The sequence below is a fragment of the Planococcus citri genome, chromosome 5, assembly GCF_950023065.1.
Source record: "Planococcus citri chromosome 5, ihPlaCitr1.1, whole genome shotgun sequence".
In the NCBI taxonomy this organism is placed as follows: Eukaryota; Metazoa; Arthropoda; class Insecta; order Hemiptera; family Pseudococcidae; genus Planococcus; species Planococcus citri.
This window is the reverse complement of record NC_088681.1, coordinates 33,210,538-33,234,145: the sequence shown is the minus strand read 5'-3', so window position 1 is coordinate 33,234,145 and position 23,608 is coordinate 33,210,538. Positions and strand designations below refer to the sequence as shown.

The following is a 23,608-nucleotide window of genomic DNA, read 5'->3' as shown; positions in this document are numbered from 1 at the left end:
TTTTTAATTGATTAACTTATTTTGATCATGTAGGTACTCTGCTCCTTCGTGTGAAAAAGTACCTATAGATACAGGTAATTTGAACTTTGAAGTACAGTGCCCCCATCGTTCTGAATTTGAATGCTTCTTAATTATTTCCAAATAATTTTGGAGATTCTGATTTGGAACAAGATAGATCCAGAGGTTAGTAGTTCGTAATTTTGAGGAAAAATAAAATACTCAAACGTACCGGTTTGATAAATTGTCAGGTTGATTAACAGGTGTGCGCTGTGCAGTGATATGTCAAAAAAAAAAATGTTTTTGCTTGAGCACTTGTAACTTGTAAAAATTGTTCATAATCATAATTCATAACAATCAATTTACTACAGTTTTTAATGACACATTTTGAAGCAGCCTACGGACGGTACCTATTTGTAAATCTTCTATTCATGAAAATGAACTTCAAGTGATTCATTAATTGAAGCCTTCTTTTTTGGAGTTTTTTCAAATTAATTCACAGATTTTTGAGTTTTAATTTTGAATGCTTGAAATTGTCAATCAATTATAGTTTCGGTTATTATTTGCTAAAATTACTCATTTTGTTAAAAAATTCTCATTTTTATCTGATTACGGTGATTACCTAATACTCCTAATACCTACTTTGTTTGCCAAGGGAATAAAATAACTGGGAAGTAGAAGATATGCTGATCTACTCCCCTTGGTCCTTTTCTTCGATTAATTCAGCTTCCAACTCTACCTACTCATGGTAGTTAGATTTTCAATGAAAAATAAGAAAAGAATTTTTGCATCTCTCACGAAATGAAAATAAAATTTCGTAAAAATAATAATTTGCGCTCAGACTGATTTTGATGCTAACGTCATCTACAGACTAAATAAGAATGTGATGTTCTTCTACTCCAGTTCCAGGCAACCAGTTTACAACGCCATCTCTCAGAAACTTCTGTATCCACTCCAGCTCCAATTTATTATCAATAAAATTGCAAGACGTTATCACTCGAAGCAAATTTTATTAATTAACAGTGAATTGTAACCAAATTTATGTTAATATTCAGAGAACCCATCTATAACAATAATTAATTAATTAATTAATCGTAAGTATTCATCTCCATTCTTTTTAACTGAATACTTCGTTTACGAATTTCAAAATCCAACAGTGTTATGTGTTAAACGTAACAAAAAAAAAGAAGAAAAAAACAACTTAGAATTTAATAAACTGGACAAATTATCCTTTGTACTCGAAACAGTTTCCTACATTTTCACCTTTGTATTTTTTGAAATTCGTAACCACAGCGTATTCGTTCCACGCGAATTCTTTGATGCAACCGTTGAAATTCGATGAAAATATTCCATTTGTTTCAGTTAACACGTATTTGTTGTCTGGGAAACCACCTGTAATCAACGTCACTCACTCATCAGTCATAATCAGGTACGTTAGCCAAACAAAAATGTATCATTTTTTTCATACCTAGGTAAAATAACCCATCGCTGTTGAGAAAATATTTCAGCGTTTGGTTAGTTAGGTATATTTCTTCGTTATCAATCGATGATAGAATTTCTGTATCGTTGAATTTAAATATCAGGGTATGCCAGATTCCATTGTTTACTGTTATATTTGAAGTTAGCACGTATTGATTTATTGCTCCGTCGATCGACCATACTATTTTCAAGTTTCCATTCTCGATTCCAATACCAAAGAAGTTTTGATCCTTCGAAAATGGAAATTGTAATATCATAACGATGGTTTCGTAGTGTAAGATCAACAAAATGTGAACGACATACTTTCATGTTCCAGAGTAACATTCCATTTTCCTGAGTCGTTGAGAATTTTATATGAATGAGATCTGCTGAGGTTTTGTTACCAGATGATTGTCTTTTTTTAGATGGTCGTTTGTCGATAATGATGTAACTGTCATCTCTCAAGAAAGGAGTCAATGATGGCATTTCTAGAAGAAAAATTTTAATATTTGAGCTTCGACTTAGATTTATGTATAGATCATGATAATTTGTAGTAGGGACCTTTATCACAAAATGGACCTATCCATCCCAAAGGACAATGACAAGTTAAACCTCTGCTGCCTTCAACGCACCTTCCATTATTTCTGCATGGTACTTTGGAGCAAGACACCTGATTTTGGCAGCGTTCGCCGTTATATTCCTACATTATGATTCGACGTTTTTGCGTTAAAAAGTAATTTCGTATTTTTTTCTTCGAGTATTGCAACTTTGTTCTACATCTTCGAGACTTACTTCAGGACACATGCAGTGTGGTTTTAATGTCGTATTCAGCCAGCAAGTACCTCCATTGGCACACACATCGGCGCCGCAAGGAGTACCATCGCAATCTGCTATATTTCTGCCTCCTATGATGCTATGTTCGTCTAGAACTATATGCTTGTAGTTAATGAAAAATTGACGAACACAACCTGAGAACGAGGTAGGTAAACCTGACACCACCTCATAAGGTATATCGGCCAAGTTTTCCATGCCTCCTGTTAAAAAAAAAAAATTAATTAAAAAAAAAACGATATTAGAAATAGATCAAAACTTACAACTGATTTTAAAATACTGAAAAACTTGCCAAAGTATACAGAAATATTGTTGTAGGTCAATGAACTATCGAGTGGAATAAGCTTTGAATTGGTAAATCCGTTTACTGTCAGGTAAAGTTTCTGACCAAATCGACCAGCTCGTATTTTCGTCCATTTGCCTGTGTTTATAATGGTCCCACTTCGAACTTTGGTGATGACATTCTCAGCATCTGGATTTTTATTTCCACCTGCCAATGACGAAAGCAAAGATATTTTAGTTTTTAAAATATAATCACCTGATTTAGATTTAAAATTATGGATTACCATAAGTCGAAATGCGAAATTCTAAAATTCCTCCTTTCAATATCAAAGCAGTGAAAAACGTGGACGTATTCTCAGTCACGTACATAATTAAAGCTCGATCGTTCAAAGGCTTGAATTCCAACTCGAAGTTGAACTGTTTAATTTGAAACTCTTCTTTGGGATTTGTCAACAGATACGAACGACGTCCAGAAAAGCTGATATCGGATAATTGATTCTCATCTGCAAATTATCATTAAAAAAATGCGATTTCGGCGATAATTTTAGTCTACAGAAAAAACACCGAAACACTCACGTTTTTCGCAGAATTTTCCCGTTTGACCTACCGGACAATCACACTCGTACGTTAGAGCTACAGGAACACACGTAGATCCCGCAGCACATTTATGGTAATTGGAGTCGCATAAATTATGACGATAAGCGCAAACCGGACCGAACCATCCGTCAGGACATAAACATCTGCAGAAAGCGATTCGCAGGTCTCAATCCTCGACTCTTTGATCATATTTAAATTTAGTCTGCATTTACTTACGAATAAGTAGGTCCATGTTGAACGCAAACGCCTCCATGCTGACAAGTATAATTTGAGCATTCGCTGGTACCACATTGTGCCACCGAACGACCTATCTCCGGATGTGTTTTCTGCAGTCCTAAAGTCACATGACTCGTACGCATTTCGACATCATAAATACATCCAGCGAATCCAGTATGGAGAGGTAAATCATGAGGCAGAGTTAGAAAATTATACGATTCGTGCCCACCTGTGGAAATTCGCTTCGTCAGCAAGTTCTATCGAATTCAAATTTTCTTTCCCACGCTTATACCTATGTAAATATGTGGTGTAACGTTCAGCTGCGTGTATCGTCCAGCTGCTCGACCGGTGATGTTTTTGAAACCGTCGACGAATAACCAAGCTCTCGATCCAGTTCTTCCTATTCGAATGGAATGCATTTTCTTGCCTCTTTTAGCAATTGGTCGTGGAGTGAATATACGTCTTGGACCTGTAAAAATTATCAATTGTTCAGTTCAATTCGTTGGCCTGTGGAACTATTCAAATGACATGATACTGACCTGCTCCCAAGTTCCAAGTCAATGCGATGTATCCTTTGATGAAGCTTAAAGCTAAATGATCCGAATGCAAGTCGTGTTGACCTCTCTGACCCATAAATACCATCAGTGCTATTTGTTCCATGGTTTCAGGGATGAATTTGAACCTGAGCTCGAAAGTATGCTGAACCGAGCTACTCGGTAACTGATAAGCTATGAACGAAGAGTAACCTCGTACTGTGGATGTGAATGTTGGCTGTGTTATTTCTAGATCTATTTGAAGAAAATCAGTAGACGTACATAATTCAACATTTAAAATTGAGGTAATTCTTCAAAAAGGGTATATACCTACCTTGTTCGCAAAACAAGCCATGTTTTCCCAAAGGACATAAACACAAGAATCCGTTTGTTGGATATTGAATGCAGGTAGCTCCAAATTGACATGGATTATTAATACAGACTGAAATATTGCAGGTATCACCTACAAACCTGCGCGAATATTGATTTAAAATAGGATTATGTGTGTTACAATATCTCGAGGAAAGGAAGTAAACTTACCCCAAAGGACAAAGACATGTCCATGACTGTCCGTTTTCGATACAAGTAGCCGAATGATGACACGGACTAGATATACAGGCCAAAGAAGAACACTCCGATATTTCATTACCATCGTAAGCATCCGCATAAATATCTTTATGAAGACCATCAACCTGGCAAAAAAATAATTTTACACCTTGCTTTGCCTATACCTACTGTTTCAAACGTGAAGAAAAGTTCAATTACCTGCAACGAATGCATACATCCTATGATTCCATTCGTCACCGGAAGATCCAGTTGCTGAACGAGGTATCTAGGAAATCCGCCTATGTAGAGAGCTGGTAGATTGAGCAGCTTTTGAACTGTAGCTGTCGTTTGCTCTCCACTCATCGCTACGGTGTTATTTATCCTTAAAGCAGCGCTGCATTCGCCTTCATCGAAATTTTGCAGATTTTTATTCAAAGCAACTCTGCGATTTTAAAATTGATAAAAGTCTCAATTTTTGGCCAACCTACCAATCACTAGTCAACCATAAATGGGTACCTAATATGTACTTACGTTGCTAAAATTTGAATCTGATATCCAGTATTCACTCTGTATTTAGTCTCACTGAACAACATGGTTTGTACTCCGCAAGAAAATTGAAACTTCAAAAACCCATCTTGTACATACAAACACATATACATGTTGGATGTGACCTGAGCGTAGAATATGATGCCAAAAGACGACAGAGTTTTCAATTTCAGAGACACGATGGTCGATGTGCCATTATTAAGATTATGAATAAGGTAGGACTTTCCGGTGAACGCCACAACTTTGATGGTAATCGCTTCCTCACATTGTAAACCTTCCCAACCAAATCTACAAGAACACTGAAGATGGTTTAAAGTCGAGGTGATTTTATTCATTTTTACTAAACAGAACCATATTCTGTGGAAAATGGAAAATTCCTATTAAAAGTAAATAAACGCTCACCTTCGGTCCATCTTTCGTAACGTAACAAGTCCCTCCATTCAAACAAGTGATATTAGAACACTGTGTGCTGATCGTGGTCGTCGTAGTTTCATCCAAGAACTTGGTCACATACCATTCGTCATCTGTAGTAGAAAACTCCGTACTCCTATCGAAACTTAGTACAGTCTCTGTTGCATCTGTAATCTCTGCAGAAGTTTCGCAACATTCTGTAGTTGTGAATTGAAGAGTCGAATTCGAAGGAATTATCACAGATGATTTGGCGGTCGTTGTATCGAAAGTAGGTAATTTTGATTGAGTAATTGACTCGGGTACCGTTGTGTAAAATACGGTGGTCGTTGTAGGATATGTTCTGGTTTCAGGATATTCTACTGCTGATGAGGTTCTATCTCCTAAAATCGTCGTATTTGGGTAAGTAATTGTTTCGAATGTAGTTAAAGTAGTGTGAGGTGAAGTATGAGATGTGTTAGTTATCTCAGATTTTAGAGTGGTTGTTTCTGGAAATTCAGTCGTCGTTTCTTCGAGTGTAGTCGTTTCTAAAACTATGGTTGTTGATTTTTGTTTTGATTCTGTTATTGTCGTGGTTGGAATTTCTTCCTGTGTAGGAGTGAGTGTCATTGGTTCTGGTTCATTTGTGAGAAGTGTTGTTGTTGTGGTACCTGGGGAAGACTCGGTATCGATGTCGAAATTTGTACTTAAAGTAGTTGGAAGAGATGTAATGAAATATTTAGTAGTAAAATCTATAATTTTTGATGTTTCAGTCTCATAGATTGGAGTACTATCGAGTACTACGGGTGTAGATATGAAAACGTCGCAGGTTTCGGTTCCATTAGCTTCTATTATGCATTCGCAGTGAAACCCTGTGACTCGAGGAGGACAAGAACACGTGTAGTTGTCGACGCCGTCGATGCAAGTTCCGCCATTGTAGCATCTGAGGGTTGATTGACCATATTGAATTAGGATTAAGATATCGCGATATCGAAATATCGAATGTAATTTTTTCAATGCTGTAGAAGTAGTTTACCTGCCCCTCAAAACACATTCGTCGTATTGATATTGACATCTGTCTCCGTGGAAATCTGGCACACAGTAACATACTCTGACGTCATCTTCCGTCAAGCATAGCGCACCGTTAGCGCATAAATTCATATCACAAAGTTCCAGTTCTGTTTCACAACTGTGTCCTGTGTATCCTGTTGGATTCAAATGTTTGAAAAAACGGTTTCTATAGGTATAAAAATAGGCAATGCCTAGCCTGATTTTCTTAAAACAGGTTAAATAAAAAGCAGATTTTGATGGTCTATCACCATTCCAGGATTGGGGATGGCAGAACCTCACTGTATAAAAATAGGCAATGCCTAGCCTGATTTTCTTAAAACAGGTTAAATAAAAAGCAGATTTTGATGGTCTATCACCATTCCAGGATTGGGGATGGCAGAACCTCACTATATTTTGCATGTCTGACGATTTTTTTTCTCATCAGGCTGAAGGTTATTGATCATCTACAGTCTTACAGTCCACTGTTCAACTAGCTTTGCAAGCATAAAAATTTAGTTTAATGTTTTTTAGGTAGGCTACTGTAGCTATGGGTCTAAAATGTCAGAAAAGACGAAAAAGAACTCAATTTTCAAAATTGCTCGGGCCCCCAAAAATACGAGTACGTACGTACTACGTACTACGTAGCCATAGCAGAAAAGAAAAATTTTGCATCATGGGTATGTTTTTTATTTAAGTCAACTCATTTGATCATGATTTCGACCTATCAAAGCGAGTTAAAATATCTACAGAAAATTAAAAATTTTCATCAAAACTTTTTTTGAGCACTTTGTAAATTTTTGAGTCCAAAACTTTAAGTACCTATATGATTTTTGGTGGGTATTTTTGAAAAAAGTATCATGCGACCTATCAAAATACGTTAAATTTTTGGCAGAAAATCAACAATTTCAATCAAAACTTTTTAAAACATTTTCAATGAATTTTTGAGCCCAAAATTGGTTGGGATTTTTGATATGGTTTTGAGCATTTTTGAAGAACTTTGTGATTGAAATTTGACCCTGATTTCGACTTATATCAAATATCAGAAAAAATCAAAAATTTCTTTCAAACATTTTTTGATGTTAATTTTTGAAGATTTTTTAGGTTAAATTTTGTCATAATTTTTTCAAAACGGTGTCATGCAACCTTTGAACAAGGGTTAAAACTTCAACAGTAAATGAAAATTTGATGTTTTGAGCATTTTATAAGAATTTTGAGCCTAAACTTGATTCATGATTTTCTGGATTTTTGAAAAAGAACAATGTGACCTCTAAAAATTGGTTACAATTTCAGAAGAAAATCATAAATCTCCACCCTTCTCACCCTCTTCCAGTCTCAAAAAATAGATAGGTATTGTCGCTTTTTTTCACAGTACTTACCTATTTTGATGTCAGCCCTGAAGTTCCCCCCTCTCCACTTAAAACTTTGAAATTTGGCTTGAACGACCAGAAATTGTCCTATAGATATACTTTTTTGGGGTTTCAATACTGAAAAGGGTTCAGAGAAATTTTATGAACGCTGGAGAAAATAATTTTCTTAGAAATCAATCCTGAAATGAGTCGACCAATTTGGTAGGATTTCCTTGTTACTGTGACTAAAATATCACCTACCAAATAAACAAGCGCACGAGTAATCTGCATGAAGATCTATGCAAACTGCACCATTTTGACATGGTGACGATGCACATTCGTTGACCTCAGATTCACATAGAGCTCCAGTCCATCCTGAAATGCATTTCATAGGAATTTATTGATTGCAGTTTCTAAACTAGGGTATTAAATCATAGTTACCTACCTGGCTGGCATTCGCAAGTGTACGTTAATCCTGGGCCATCAATACAAAGACCTCCGTTATGACATCTTACTTCATCGGATGTGTTACAAATGGCTAAATCGATATCGCAAAATGAGCCTGAAATGTCAAAAATACATATGTGTCAATCGAGAAACTTCTAGGCTTGTATAGTCAAATAGGTGTATTACAGTACCTGAGTATCCTGCATTACATAGGCATGTGAAACCATTATGGATATCGACACAGGTCCCATTATTAGTGCAAGGATTTGAAGCACATTCGTTAATATCGAGTTCGCAATTCGGGCCTATGAGATTATCCACGTGAGTGTCTTCGAATATGGTAATAATTTACGCATAAGTAAATATTATAAAATGAAAATTTCCCATACCTGTGTATCCATCTGTGCAGGAACAGTTATATGCATCAATTCCATCAATACAGGTACCTCCATTTAAACAAGGAGATGACCAGCATTCGTCCCAGTTAGTTTGACATTGAATACCGGTATACCCGTTGATACAATAACACGTGTAAGTGCTTTAAACACACAGTTGACAATGAATAAAGAAAAATCACCGGTTGAATATTAAAAAAAGGAAAAATATTAACATCTGTCAAACCTACCTATTGATATGGTCCAGACAAATGCCATAAACGCACGGATTACTCACACAGGCAAATCCAGCCTCGGAATTGATACTACCGCGAAACGATATAAATACCACGATCGCTAACCAGGATGATAATCGAAGAACCCACTTCATCAGCTGATCGTTTTTAGCTTTTTTCGTTCATACTTCAATGGTTACTGTATCCCCCTGCCTAGCGTAGGTAATTTAACCCTGGCACGCGTCCCTAATCGAATTAAAAAACAGTTTCATCGACACCTACTACATTATATCTCCTAAATTACAAACCCATACCGTGGTACGATAAATGGCAACTCGTACTTTATGAATATGCCTTACTTTATTTTCTGATTGCATGAATCTAACATCACGTATTGTCATGGAGACCATATAACAACATACTAACGCCGTTCCCTACTGCTTTTCATACTTTAATTTATAGTCTATTTACCATTCTGTAGGTATTCTTTTTCCCGTACGATTGACAATAACGATCTTTTGTTTTAGGGGGTTCTTTTTTCGTGTATTATATGTATAGGTACCTACGTGTAGTACCCCTCGTGATTTGATAGGCTGAATAGATGATTGAAGCGTTTCCTTATTTCAATGAAATGGTTTTTTTTGCGGTGGAATTCGAAGGGTTGCGAAGGAACGCGTTGCGTTTTAAACGTCGACGAGTACCATATAAGCTAGGCTCTCTTTATGCAACGACGTTGAATTTGATGAATTGTATGATCAAATGAATGTAGAGAATGGCGTTTTTTCTCATTGCATTTTGTACCTACCTACCTACCCCTTAATTTATTTAGAAATAATTTTGTAATTGTAATCATCTGTACCGACGTTGGGTTGTTGTTTTTGTTTCAGAATTGAATAATTATTATGAATAATGATCCTGGAATTATATGCTTTCGACATTGCACATCTTCGATATCTTGTTACTCTGTGCCTCAATTTTGCCCTATTTGTAGGCAAAAATTGAGTAATAGCTCGGACATAATGCCTTTCAGGTAAGATTCTGCTTCACATCATCGACTGGCACTTCAATTGTTCATTTTACTCAATTCTTCTCAATGTTTTTGCAGAATTCCATATCCATTTGTTCGTGCTAAACAAACTCCTTGCTCAATATTACTTAAACCATCGAAGGGAAATTTTCTCGAGTGTGTTGATTTTTTTTTCAAGTGTAGCTATATTTGGTATATTGGTAAACTCAACTATGTGTATTTTAATTGAGATTTTATTTCAGTATTTATAACCCAAACGCTGACCTCCATATCGGAATAACAAGATCAGACTGCAGAGTGATAGAATATGATTTCAATGGATTATGTGATTCTAAAACAGAATCGTGGAATGAATGCTTGTGCATTTATACATTATGTGATATTTCGTGGCAAATGAAATGGGACAATATTCTGCTACAAGTTTCTAATGAGTTTAGAAATTTAAACCAAAGGTATTCAACGTACATTTATGTTTTCTTTCAAGCTGAAGAAATTTTAAAATTTTTGTTAATGTTGCAGATATGATGAGAACAGTTTTAATTGCTATTCTTTCGTTTTAGAATTTGTCAAATGTTTACAACATCGTGATTTCATGGAAGTATCTTCTTCTAAAGAGATTTTTTGCCAAAGATATGTGATACCCAAGATGGCTGTGGTTTTTAAATATGTGCGTTTATTTAGAATTTTAAAAAATGCCGAGTATTATATTGAAGAATAAATTTGTGTCGTTTATAATATTATACCTACCTATTTTGTGCATCAAATGAAATGAAAAACAGACTGAAATCATAAAGTTGTAACTTGGTGATCAGAAAACTTGTTATTCTGTTCTTGAAGGTGTTCTAATATTGAAAAGCAAATTTAAATTGTAAAAGATTGTAAAATGTTCCGAAATAGTCAAAAGAATAAAGATCATTCTGGGAAACATTGATGATTTATGTGGAATAAAAACAATTAATAAATGGTTTTTTAATTTTTTCTTTAAAAAAAAAAAATTAAAATGGAAAAAACGAGAGAAGTTTTTCTGGTATTAGAGCAACACTGTTGGACAGTCATTCTTACTGTAAAATTAATTTTTTATACAAAATTGTGGCGAAATTTAGACATTTGCGTAATTATGATATTTTTTCAAGCTTATTTTATACAAATAAATAAAATTCTGTCTATTTTACGGTCTTTTTATGATCAATTTTCCCAATCCTTTTATTTCATTGATGATTGCTTGATTTTCCCAACTTCCAAGTTTTTTTTTCATCAAAACAAGCTGGCAACCGTGATTTGAAGTAAATAAAAATATTTTTTCAAAGATAAGCGATAAATTTAGAAAAAGCTAGGTGTGTTTCGCTATAATTCGCGACAAGTTGACTTATTTCTTCTAATTTGAAACGATTTTCGTGATTCTACAAACATGACCTTTATTAATTGACACTATCGTGTATTTTCAAAGTGTGGACACCATGAACGAGTACAACTTCACTGACGTCGTTGGGTATCGTAACGATATAAAATGTACCAAACTTAAAGACTTCTTTTCACGTCAAACATTGGATTGCGATCAAGAAAACCATGAATATCCAGACTTGGATTTCATCTACTCCGACACTGATACGCTTGCCAATGAGGTAGCCGAACTGTACAGCTACACAGAACAACCAGAATTCCAGTTGAACGTTAAAGCTTTCGAAGACTACATGGAAATGTTGAAACTGAAACCATGTTGGAGACTGCTGACTTATTCGGAAAAAAGTAACGTAATCGTGACGCTTCTCGATCAATTGGATGTGTTAGACAAGAACGTAAGATTGAAATGTGCCCGGTGTTTTCTATACCTTTTGCAAGGATGCTGGGTCGAATGTCAGTCTGATATCGAACAACAGGTACAAGCTAAAGAAAACGTGATACTGTTGTATAAACACGGAGTTTTCAACGCTTTCGTTGAGCTTTTCTACTCCGAAGCTGATATTTGCTCAGTAGCTATTCAACGTAAAGTATCCGTCAATATAAACGATTCGACTGAATTGAGAGTTATGTTGAGCATATTGTATATATTTATCGAAGTTATTAGATGTATAGAAAATGACGAAGGTCACGAGAATTTAGCGATCAAAGAAGAATGCCATAACGAAATTTCGAATCCAATTCAAGACGAATTACTATCAGTTAAATTATTCAGCATGGTTACTCGTTTCTGCGGTGGTAGCGCTCCTCATTATCCAATCAAAAAAGTCTTACTATTGATATGGAAGCTGCTCTTGTTTTCTCTGGGTGGCTCGGAAAGTTTAAAAGCCATGAAAGCGGAGAAAAGAAAAGAATCCGGATTAGAATTATTCGAAGAAGACACCATCGAAATAGTCAAAACGATGCGTGCCTCATCGCCTCCTTCCGGCGGTGCTGATGGTATCGAGACTCAGAATCAAAAACGTACCAATCGTCAACTCAGGAGAAGTTTAATTAAACAAAGTTCGTTGGACGAATCTCTCAACATGGATTACGAAGGTCCGATGATGGACGAAGAAGAGTACGACGACGAAGTCAACAAAAACAACGCTAATAACGAAAACAACGGTAACGCCGCTAATAATGATGACGCAAACTCGAACGAATCTGATAATTTAACCGATAAAAGTAACAATAACGAGACCAGTATCAGCGAAGCAGCCATCACATTACCGGAAGAGCCTCCATCGCGACCGAAAAGTATAGAAAAAGCGCCTTCCATACCTCAACATAAAGGTCTTCCATGGGTACCGAAAATTCGACAAAAAGATTTGGACGTTTTTCTAGATCACGTTAGATTGAAATTCGTTGGGTTTACTCTGCCTGACGATAAAGAAACCTTGATCGGGCTTCCTCAACCGATTCACGAAGGTGTAAAAATACTTCGAAGATATGTCTACGTATCATTGAGCGATGTACAAATGGAAAGGGAAGAAAACATTTGTAAATATCCGATTTCGCAAAAAGAAGAAAATATACCCAATACACCTGCCGAAATTTTATACCAAGCTATGCTACCAAACATGCAACAAAACATTATCGCTCTTTTGAAAGTTCTTCTCGCTGCAGCTCCTACATCTAAAACGAAAACCGATTCCATAAACATAATGGCCGATGTACTGCCTGAAGAAATGCCCATGACTGTTTTACAGTCTATGAAATTGGGTACCGATGTCAACAGACACAAAGAAATTATCGTGAAAGCTGTCTCCGGTATTTTATTATTATTACTCAAACATTTCAAACTTAATCACGTTTATCAATTCGAGTTCCTGTCACAATATCTCGTTTTCGCAAACTGTATCCCGCTGATTTTAAAATTCTTCAATCAAAACATCGGCGCGTACGTTGGCGCGAAAAACGTCATACCGATATTAGATTTTCCATCGTGTGTAATCGGTGATCAACCAGAACTTACTTCCGAGAGTTTGGAAATTGGAGACAATCAACAGTGCAGCTGGAGAAACGTATTCTCTTGCATCAATCTACTCAGAGTTTTGAATAAAGTCACCAAATGGAAACATTCTCGTATAATGATGCTAGTCGTATTTAAATCAGCTCCTATTTTAAAACGTACGCTGAAAGTTAGACATCCAATGATGCAGCTGTATATCCTGAAGTTACTAAAAATGCAAACCAAGTACCTAGGAAGACAGTGGAGAAAATCAAATATGAAAACCATGAGTGCTATTTATCAAAAAGTACGCCATCGTTTGAACGATGATTGGGCCTACGGAAACGATATCGATGCCAGACCTTGGGATTTTCAAGCCGAAGAGTGCGCCCTCAGATCAGCCGTTGATAAATTCAATAACAGAAGATATTTTTCTCAAAGCGACGATCCGGATTTCTATTCCGTCGATGTCGATATTACCAGCGTTTTATCCACCGACGTTGATTTGACTGAAGAATTCAAAAAACATTATTATCTATGGGTTCAACAAGAATTATTCGACAAAACTATCAATTGGGACGAATTACTTAACCAAGATTCTTTATAAATGTAACTTACAAAATATCTCAATTTTTTTAGAATTTTTTTTTCTGATTTATTACGATTATGTTGTTTTTTTTTTAGATTCTATTATTTTTATTGAAGGCGTTTATTTAGAAACTGAACTTTCAGCTCCTTGTATTTTCGATTAATCATCTTCAATAGTCATGATCATTTATACAGCATCATTTCAATTTTTTTTGTGTAATCGATAATTTTATGATGTAAATAATTCTATCGTGAAAATTTGTGAAAAATATCATTCATCTGCCTAAGTATTGTGAATTTAATTCACTTTGAGTAATGAAATATTCGATAATGATGCGAAATTTTAGAATTATTGTTTTAAACATGCGATGTGAGAGTAATTTTTTATATAATTGATTTCATTTTTTGTTTATTGAAAAATATCTGTTGCTTACATATTTATTTGAAATTATGAAATTTTACGTTTTAGAACTTTTACTACTATTGCTATTGCTATTGTAATTATTTTGTTTTTCCTTGGCTTGATAAAAGATCGCGTTGTAAGAATAAAGTTTTTGTTTTTTATTTTCAATTATTTTATTGTAAATGTGTTACGATGGAAATATTGATGATGTAATTTCAATTCGAATTATTCATAACATTTTTCAATTGGAGTCAAACTGCCTCAGAATTTTGTTAGGTAGGTACATAACATTTGTGGCTTTATTTTGTTGCTTCGATTCTCGTTTTTTTGAAGTACATAAGTACCTGAAATGAAAATGATCTGATTTAAATTCTTCTTGTTATTTATTACTACGGATTCAGCACCTGAAATTTTATCTGATTTTTCGATTTTTCCGTATCCGGTCAAGAAGGGTGTTTCTAAAAGAGGGAGTTTTATTTTAAAAAATAATAACTATATGAATTCTGTAATTGGTTTTAACATGGTTTTAACGACTTTTAAGTAAGTATCCTATACTCAACAAGTCGAACAGTAGGTACATAATATAAACTCCAAAAATTATTTAGCTTGAGAATTCTGAAAAACTGTCAGCCTGAAGATGATTTATTTTGTGGAAGATGATGGTGATTACTGATTACTGATTAGGTATTTTGTGGCCGTTCACTATTCTTTCCTAAGAAGTCATAGAAAAATGTCGATCAAGATAATTATATACATAATTTTGAAAATGATGATGTGTACATCACGTGTATGCACGTGCAGGATTTGTTTTGTTGAAACAAATCTGAAATCTCTGCGATATGATTGGTTCGCAGATTTATTTTGATGACGTCATCGCAGGATATCTAATCAACTCCAAAAACTGAATCCATTGCCTATTTTCTAGTCAATTCTAACCAAGTGTTTTGTAAATTTCAGTGTTTTAAACGTAAAATTTGTCAAGTGTATCTTAAAAAGTGATAAAAATGAGCAAAAGTGTTAGACGACGTTCTCTCAGACTTGAAAATCAGTTCAACGATATGAGTATAAACGTGAATAGCAAAACTCGTAGTCCAAAAACGGTTACAAGTTCTCAGTTCAAAAACAGTTTATTAAATAGAACTAAACTCGATGTAAAATTTTCGAAAGTGAGTAAATCGAAGAATGATTCCAATCAACGACCGTACCAGTCTCTGTTTCGAAACGGAAGTTTATTCGACCATAAAGATCACAGTCGTACGAATAGTTCAAAAGTGCAGGTACTTCCAAACGTTTCAAATTCGATCCAACAAATAGATCGCAATCGATCGAGTAACATTAGTCCAAGTATTCTGGCACCGATTGCCGAAGTTCCCGCCGCCGAAATCGAACCCTGCAAACAAGATTCTTTTGATTCAAGTTCCACCTTTTACGAGCCTGATTCAACGGTCGACGATGATGATTTGGAAACGGACTTATTGATAGATAGTAACGGTCCTATCTCGAGTGATGTTTTAATTAAGAACACCAAAATGAATATTCCCATGTATGATAAATCTTCGGTGAAACATAAAACTGGCAATGAAACGTCGCAGAAGAACGTCTCTGTGAAGAAATTGACGCAATTTAAGCCTGTTTCTGTGAAAACCAACACTCTTCGAGCAGATAAACCTGTGGTAGTCAAAAAAGTAAAACCTGCGGTTCAAAAAAAAACTCAAGCAAATTCCAGTCAGCGTTCTTTATTCGATGAATTCGAAAGCATTCAAGCGGAATGTTCAACGAATCGAAATACAACTAAGAAAAATACGTCAAGCTCTAAAGCAGCAACTCTTATTAATGAAAAGGTTCTTCCGACCAAACGTCCAGATTTGAAGAAGCTGTCTCAACACCGTTTACAAACTCCAACGCAGTGTAGCTCTGTTATCAACGCCAACTCATCGAATTGTAAAAGTAAGCCGAAGAATTCGGCGCAGATACGCAAAAACCTATCTACATCGAAACCTAAATCTCAGCAACCGAAATGCGTTAGCCCGGAAATATTCGCTAGCGATTATGATAGTAATCAACCTAATAGTTCTGCCGATATGGTATTGCCGACGCCGAGCCCTCCTGATTTGACCAAACTTGACCATTCGCTGTCTAGAAACCGGTTATTAACTATTCAAGATACAAATTCCTCTTTGAATACGCATGTGACAAATTCAACACATCATTTAGAAAAAACATCGCGGTATCCGTTACGACATACGAGTTCCTCTAGTCCCGTTGTCTACAATTTACCGATGATTCAACGTAGACGACCAAATTCATCGTTGAACTTCGATAATTCGTCGAGTCAGATTAGCACTAATGTAAAATTCAAATCGAAAGCTGCTGCTAAGAAAACCGCAGCTCCTAAACCCTTTACTAAAGCACCGTTACAATTTTCTCAAAGCAGCTCCGTTCATGAATCATTGCTCAACGTTAATACACCTCAAGAAACTCTTAGTGACGTATACGAATTCGTATCCAATTCGCCGAAACGACAGACTAAGACGAAAAAGAAACCTCGAGCTCCACGTTCGAAATCAACTTCGACGACAAAAACGACCTATCAATGCAAGCAGAATGGTAATAATTTGTTGTTTTCAACTTTGGCTGCTGGTGAATCGATCAAGGTGCCGGTATCGTCGCGAAAGAAAAATACGAACCCTAGAACGAATGGCATCGGTAATCCGAAATCTTTCGCTGAGCTTACGAATAATAAAACTCCGAAGAAAGTCGATACTAATCTTTCGAAGAATGGTAAAAATAAAGAACGTAATTTCTTGAACAGTCCGTTTTCTCAACATAGCCAAGCATCTAGTCAACTGAGTTCGATTTTCAACACGCGTAATTCTCAAGCATCTCAAATTTTCTACAATTCCAATGTGTCATTGAATTCTCCTCAAACGTTTTTCAGCCGAACACCAGCTACTTCGTTTCAAACCCACAGAAATTACAATCAAGCCTACGGGAGCATGCTCGCCTATATTGATAGCATAAATCACAACAACACCGATATCGAAATGGAAGAGCTTTGTGATTTATTCAACCGGCTGAAAATAAGCGACGAACGAGACCGTACGATGTCTTCTTTTTTAACCTACAGAGATCCATATCACGCAGCTGAAAAATCTCTCCGTATGAGAAGAATCGACGCAATTTGCAAGAAACCACGTAAATTATCGTTTTTCGGTAACACGTTCATGAATTATCGCCAGTCTTGCAATTCTGCTGTCGAAAAAAATGAGATACCATTTACACCGATACCTCCGAAGAATAGTATCTCGAATGAGACTAATTTTCGCCAATTTGAATACGCCGGCGGTGCGCCTGTAGTGTCCAGTAACGCAACCAATGATACGCATCTCTCAGCGAGAGAAATTCTCAAAGGTATCTCGACCATTTCAACTAAACTTCCGCATTATATTTACGCAGATGGCGAGTATAATTTTGATGGATTTTCCAATTGGAATTGATGTTTTTATTTTATCGAGTTAATTATTTTTGTGTTCTTGCGAAGGACCTTATTAAGCTTCGTGAGTAACAAATTGTTCCTTTTATTGTGTATTTTTCGTGTAGAAAATAACCCTTATTTCGAGTGAAAGGAGGTGATAAATTTCGCGATTTATTTTACTTTTTTTATTTAGGAAGTAAATTGAAAGAAAATCTAATAAAATATAGTGTCGTTTGATCAGAACGTTTATTGACTTATTCTCGCCTCGAAATATACGCTTGATTGCATTGAAATAAAAAAAAAAAATGAAAATCAATGTTTGTGTTTTGACAAACAAACCGTAATATTTTTTATATTTATTTATCAGTCAACAATTTCGGAGTTTGTTGTGAAAATGTTCGTCGTTCGAAATATCCCGTTTATAAAATTGTTGCGATTTTTCGGTCTATGCCCTTTTTATTGGAAACCATCTACGAGTAAGTACCTACGTAAGCGATGGCCGGAGATTGTAGAACGCGCAATTTGTACATCGAGGTAACGTAGGTAGGTAGGTTGGTACCTAAAGCTATTCATCAACAACTACAGCGAGTGAAATGACAAGAGCTGAGGAGTCCATGACAGTGAAAGTTCAACTTATGAGCTACGTGTATCATCATACTCATTAATTAAATTATTTTTGTAACTCGAGATATTAATAGTTCTTTAACAAAGATTCCTATTATAAGTATAAATTTATTATTACATATTATGAGATCATTTCTATATAATTTTGTTACAGATAATGCGATAAAAATAATGGTTATTACTTACTCTATTTTACTTCACGGATTCTTGTTTTACGTAATATTGTGCATTAGCATGGGAACACTAAAACGACTAATAACGTCAGAATTTAATTTTGACACTTTCATCTATATCGCGAAAGATGTCAACTCATTAGGCGGTTACTTGATCATACCATTGCTGTATTGGAGATGGTCCATCGAATTATCCAAATATTACGTGGCTTGGATGGAATTTCATGTAAACGTGAATTATTACTCGAGTACCTACCTACATGACAATACCATACCTACTTAAAATTCATCGATCAATTTTATTATTACAGAAAGAACTATCCGAAATGCCTATCAGATCTTTTATCGCCGAAATAAATTCACTCGATACGAATAAAACCCACTGTTGTAATTTTAAAGCTGCGATTTCAATTTTATTCTGTAGTTTTGCTTTACTCCTCGCCATCCATTTTAAATCTTCAAGTATCTATTCGTACGGATTGATATTGATGTACAGCATTATTTCATTTTTATGGAATGAAACTTGCAATATGATTCTAGACGCTGTAATGCATCTTAAATTACAAACGCAGGTTTGCTATATCAATATCTACCTACCTACCATTTTATTATATACGATACATTTTTAAGAAATTTACATCGCTTGCCCATGTCTCATGCGTGTTGGTATTAATTTCTCATTACAGAGTTCTCGATGGCAAATAAAAGTATTCGATTTTCATACAGAGAAATTAATTTCTATTTGGATCTCACTGTGCGAATTAGTTAAATCTTCATGTCGTCTTTATTCGAATTTATTATTTTCATCTATACAGTCTATGACCCTGTTAATTATGTTCAGCGTTTATGCATTGTTTACTCAAGTCGTACAAAAGAAACTCGATATTCACGATTATTTTCAATCCATTGTTATTATGGTGTTAGCTGCAAGCAACATTTATGCAATTTGTGATAAGTCTCATAATACTGAAAAACAAGTAAGATTTCGATATGGATAAATTTTTGTCTTTTTCTCAAGTTCAGAGCGTGTATGGCGAAATTCACTTTTTATCTAAAAGCTTTTCATAGGCAGTTAGGCACACATCGACGTGTCTATTTTACATGATTAATCAATTACTCTGCGGGGAATTTTATTTTCTAGATAAAGACAGTGATCCATGATGAAATTTTATGGACTGGCATTTTCCTTTCTGATACCGAAAAATTAATCAAGGTAAATAACTGTACGATCTTCGAATAATAATTATTAATTACGTATGAGAAAATTCCAGGTAGGTAAGTACCTACCTTTGGGTACCAGCGAAGAATTAATTTTTTTTCCAATATTTAGTGTGCTTATCTACATATATACCTACGTAGACTAATCAGACATACAGGGTGTTCCAGAATAACCTTTCACATTTTGGTGAGCACTGATCTGCGTTCAAATGGTGTTAGGGGAATGGTAAAAGCGGTTCCAGGTAGCCAACACATGCCGAATTATGTTTCAGTATTAATTTTTTACCATGGAGAAGTGGACGGCTGTGCAGCGCGCTTTTATTGTAAAGGCCTTTTTCAAAAATAATGACTCTTACATTAGTGCAATTCGTGCCTTCCGCAAACATTTTAAACTTACCGGTAAAAGTGAAGTGCCATCGAGGCCAACAGTGAAATTATGGGTAAAAAACTTCGAGAAAACCGCTCATGCTTGTAAAAATAAACCTACAGGTCGGAAAAGATCAGTAAGAACGCCAGAAACAACGGACCGAGTAAGGCATTCAGTACAGACTACCCCTACCACTTCAATACGTAAACGAGCGTTAAATTTAAAAATCAAACCAACTTCTCTGCAACGAATTTTATCTGAAGACCTCAGTTTCCATCCATATAAGATTTTAATCATTCAAAAGTTACAAAAAACTGATTTTGTGAGAAGAAAATCATTTGCCGAGGATATGCTTACAAGAATTGATACTGGTGAGATTCCATTGAACTCGTTACTCTTTACTGATGAAGCTCATTTTTATCTAAACGGTGATGTGAATAAACAAAATATGCGCTACTGGTCGACAGAGAATCCGATGATAATACACGAGAAACCTCTACACTCCGCTAAGTTGACTGTTTGGATGGGCGTGGCTAAATTCGGTATAGTGGGACCGTATGTGTTTGATGAAACGGTGAACGGTGAGAGGTATCGCAAAATGTTAAACGAGTTTCTCATTCCTGAATTGAAACGCAGACACAAGTATAGAGTTACTTGGTTCCAACAGGATGGCGCTACCTGTCATTCCGCAACGGACACGAGTTCTTTATTGCGTGAGCATTTTGGTCATCGAATAATTTCGCTGAACACAGAAATTTCATGGCCACCTCGATCCCCTGATTTTTCAGCATGTGATTTTTTTTTATGGGGTTACCTCAAGTCAAAAGTATATCAAGATGATCCTAGGACTCTGAAACAGCTCCTAGATAATATTATTCGTGAATCAAGACTGATTAGAAGAGAAATGCTCAACAAAGTGTTCAATAATTTTAAAAAACGTTTGGTCGATTGTGTCAAAAATGATGGAAAACATCTTGGTGGAATAATTTTTAAAACTTAATTTATAATGAAAACTCAAATATATGGTCTAAAAACGGCACATTTCTACTTCATTTTGGTTATAAAAAAATTTCCGTAACCATTTTTCTCTCAGAGCTACTAATAAAACAAAAGTGAAAGGTTATTCTGGAACACCCTGTAGATAAAAGACAGAAATTGATGAGTTACAAATAAGTAGGTATAATTTAATTTTTTCAGATTAAACAAATGCTGTACGTTATAAAAATGACGACTCCGTCGATTTCTCTTTTCAATTACATAAACGTCGATCGACCATTGATGGTAAATTTATTATCAGTAGTAGTGACATATTTGGTGATTTTAATACAATTTGAAATCAGCGGAAGCTCATGGAATTCTAATTCAACCAATGCTTCCTTTCTGGATGCCAACCTCTTCGGAGCAATGAAACCAAATTCTTCCAATACAAATTAATAAAATACAACTTCTCGAAACCATGCTGTGGATATGACTATGATACTGTAAGTAATAACTAAGTATGAGAGTCAAAAGTCATGATGAGCAACAACATTTCAATATTCCAGCGGAGAATTTGAAGATAGTTACCTACCTATCTACTTTTTTTTTTTTAAGAGCATAGTCGAGTAAAATAGATGATTTGGCCCTGTCCTCGGATTTTGAAAGTAACCAGTGGAAGTTATTCCTTATGGTCTAAAACCCCTATGAAAAAGTTTTTAGGGGTAAAATTTCAATTTCAGTCAAGACGAATTTCCAACTTTGGCAATTTTCAACGAAATTGTTTCAAACTTGCAGAGATGTTAAACATTGCCAATGATTATCTGTGGAAATTTTTTGAAATTTTTTCGAGCATATCTTCTGGGCAAAACACGCATTTTTAGCTTTCAAAAGGCACTTTCGGTATGTTCCTTCAGGATGTACAATAATGCAAAAATTTGTGTTACGAATCTCGAGAGAAAATTCGCTTAAAAATCACCCAGGTTGGAAAATTTACAACAGGAATTGTGACTTAACTCCCTTTGAAGGGGTTTGAAGCGTTTTGGTGATCTAAAAATTTTATGCCAGGGGTTTTGACCATAAGGAATAATTTCCACTGGTTAATTTCAAAATATACGAGGACAAGGGCCAAATCGCCTACTTACTTTATCCGATTAGGTACGTATGCTTTTTCTGCTGTATCTTTGTTATCTATTTAAATAAAATATAAAACAAATAATGTCAAAATCTCAATACGGAAAATTTTTCTGTCGTGTTGTAAAATTGCAATTACACATGCCACAAAATTTCTTCGAATCGTAACGTAAAAGAAATAGTTTATAATAGTAAATTTAAAATCGCAGCATTGGACTGAAAATGTGCGTAGCTTAATTTGGCGTTAATACCTATAATGACCACACTGCCTATAATACGTTATTCGTCTGCTTTTTTTCTTTGGCAAAAACGTTCATATTTATGAAGAAAAAGGAATTTTCAGAAGTCGGTTTTGACGTAAGATCTAGTATATTATTGTTTGGCATAAAAATTATGACCATTGCATTACCTACTCTCAAGATGTATGGAACCGCAGAGTGAGAGGGAGACGAGGGCGGAAAAACGTTTTGTTTTTCTTCGCGCTTTCATTCATTCGCACACTGAATGCGATGATGCAATAAAATTTAGATAAATATTGAATTTAAGCTTCTTTCAAGTTCAGTGAAGAATTTTTTTTGTATGAGTTCAATTTTTTTCAGTGTACACGCAAATATCTACCTATTTTTACAAGCAAACACGTGCATATTATGTAAATAAGTGTAGGTAATAGGTATACCTACCTATACCTACTTATTTTTTTAAATTTAAGTATCATTAAAATGATTACCTACCATAAGTGCCTAAAACTAAATGCGGATGTGTGATTGTCACCTCAGTTTCGAATATAATATCTGATTCAGATTGATTATGAAAAATTACTCGTGTCTGAATCTAATTGAGTGAGTTTTAAAAATATTTTCTTTTCTTTCAAGTTGTAAAAAATGCATGCGGCCGGCCCGATGTCCATCGATGAATTTATTAATTACTTGTTTGGCTGACACATTGTTTGACGTATCGTTTTGTATACAAATTTTTAGTGGTATTCTATAATTGTATGTTCTACCCTGCCAATTTTTTAAAGCGTGTTTATTGTGTTGGTTCACATACTATACACTTGTACGATATACGCTATGTACACGTGTTTAAGTATCTTTTAGTTTGATCTCTTATAGATGGCCAGGTAGACGGTTGTGTCCTATTTTTATGCAGAATGATTTGATTGTATTTTTAATTACATTTTTATGCTGAGCTCGTGTTGAAAAACAAATTGTTAAATATGTACTTTTCTGGCGTAGGCGAATAGTATATGTACATACAGTGTATTTCCGACGATGTTATCGTTATAATTTTAATTTGTATCGATTGTTTGCATACATGTTGAATCATTTTGACAATAGGATTTCCATTTACGTATGTTCAATCATGGTACCCTAATATGATAATTTAT

General features: G+C 35.1%; 4 protein-coding genes across 5 annotated transcripts; 3 read left to right on the top strand and 1 right to left on the bottom strand.

Moving 5' to 3' along the window:
• Positions 1 to 950: 950 nt before the first annotated feature.
• LOC135848196 (MKRN2 opposite strand protein) lies at positions 951 to 10,613 on the top strand. 2 transcript variants are annotated; one of them, XM_065368024.1, is made up of 6 exons: positions 951 to 1,091; positions 1,360 to 1,426; positions 9,734 to 9,876; positions 9,952 to 10,029; positions 10,116 to 10,325; positions 10,393 to 10,613. In XM_065368024.1, the coding sequence occupies exons 3-6, from the start codon at positions 9,749 to 9,751 to the stop codon at positions 10,589 to 10,591; spliced, it is 615 nt and encodes a 204-aa protein (XP_065224096.1). In that variant the 5' UTR covers positions 951 to 1,091; positions 1,360 to 1,426; positions 9,734 to 9,748; the 3' UTR covers positions 10,592 to 10,613. The 2 variants fall into 2 exon arrangements, with proteins under 2 accessions (XP_065224096.1, XP_065224097.1); XM_065368025.1 differs by lacking the exons at positions 951 to 1,091; positions 1,360 to 1,426 and adding an exon at positions 8,651 to 8,767.
• eys (eyes shut) lies at positions 1,089 to 9,349 on the bottom strand. Its single transcript, XM_065367989.1, has 22 exons — positions 8,862 to 9,349; positions 8,626 to 8,774; positions 8,428 to 8,541; positions 8,235 to 8,351; positions 8,051 to 8,164; positions 6,430 to 6,598; positions 5,409 to 6,336; positions 4,992 to 5,305; positions 4,680 to 4,902; positions 4,455 to 4,606; positions 4,249 to 4,385; positions 3,921 to 4,169; positions 3,674 to 3,850; positions 3,382 to 3,610; positions 3,145 to 3,308; positions 2,853 to 3,071; positions 2,579 to 2,776; positions 2,248 to 2,489; positions 2,017 to 2,155; positions 1,780 to 1,943; positions 1,466 to 1,706; positions 1,089 to 1,389 (listed from the first exon to the last, which is right to left on the bottom strand). The coding sequence occupies exons 1-22, from the start codon at positions 8,999 to 9,001 to the stop codon at positions 1,223 to 1,225; spliced, it is 4,746 nt and encodes a 1,581-aa protein (XP_065224061.1). The 5' UTR covers positions 9,002 to 9,349; the 3' UTR covers positions 1,089 to 1,222.
• Positions 10,614 to 11,159: 546 nt separating the features above from the next.
• On the top strand, positions 11,160 to 14,416 carry LOC135848181 (striatin-interacting protein 1 homolog). The gene has a single exon (XM_065367995.1). The coding sequence runs from the start codon at positions 11,331 to 11,333 to the stop codon at positions 13,869 to 13,871; it is 2,541 nt and encodes an 846-aa protein (XP_065224067.1). The 5' UTR covers positions 11,160 to 11,330; the 3' UTR covers positions 13,872 to 14,416.
• Positions 14,417 to 19,902: 5,486 nt separating this feature from the next.
• LOC135848731 (uncharacterized) lies at positions 19,903 to 21,380 on the top strand. Its single transcript, XM_065368701.1, has 2 exons — positions 19,903 to 20,483; positions 20,580 to 21,380. The coding sequence occupies exons 1-2, from the start codon at positions 20,033 to 20,035 to the stop codon at positions 21,110 to 21,112; spliced, it is 984 nt and encodes a 327-aa protein (XP_065224773.1). The 5' UTR covers positions 19,903 to 20,032; the 3' UTR covers positions 21,113 to 21,380.
• Positions 21,381 to 23,608: the final 2,228 nt, after the last annotated feature.

Excerpts from the sequence above, each read along its gene's own strand:
- eys (XM_065367989.1), bottom strand. The coding sequence starts at position 9,001 with ATGAAGTGGGTTCTTCGATTATCATCCTGGTTAGCGATCGTGGTATTT. Across the intron at positions 6,599-8,050 it reads CTCGTGCGCTTGTTTATTTG|GATACACAGGACACAGTTGT; the intron begins GTAGGTGATATT and ends TGAATCCAACAG. Across the intron at positions 4,607-4,679 it reads GATGTATGCATTCGTTGCAG|GTTGATGGTCTTCATAAAGA; the intron begins GTAATTGAACTT and ends TTTTTTTGCCAG.
- LOC135848196 (XM_065368024.1), top strand. The coding sequence starts at position 9,749 with ATGAATAATGATCCTGGAATTATATGCTTTCGACATTGCACATCTTCG. Across the intron at positions 10,030-10,115 it reads TCGAAGGGAAATTTTCTCGA|TATTTATAACCCAAACGCTG; the intron begins GTGTGTTGATTT and ends ATTTTATTTCAG. Across the intron at positions 10,326-10,392 it reads TTTAGAAATTTAAACCAAAG|ATATGATGAGAACAGTTTTA; the intron begins GTATTCAACGTA and ends TTAATGTTGCAG.
- LOC135848181 (XM_065367995.1), top strand. The coding sequence starts at position 11,331 with ATGAACGAGTACAACTTCACTGACGTCGTTGGGTATCGTAACGATATA.
- LOC135848731 (XM_065368701.1), top strand. The coding sequence starts at position 20,033 with ATGGAGAAGTGGACGGCTGTGCAGCGCGCTTTTATTGTAAAGGCCTTT. Across the intron at positions 20,484-20,579 it reads GCTTACAAGAATTGATACTG|AGAATCCGATGATAATACAC; the intron begins GTGAGATTCCAT and ends ACTGGTCGACAG.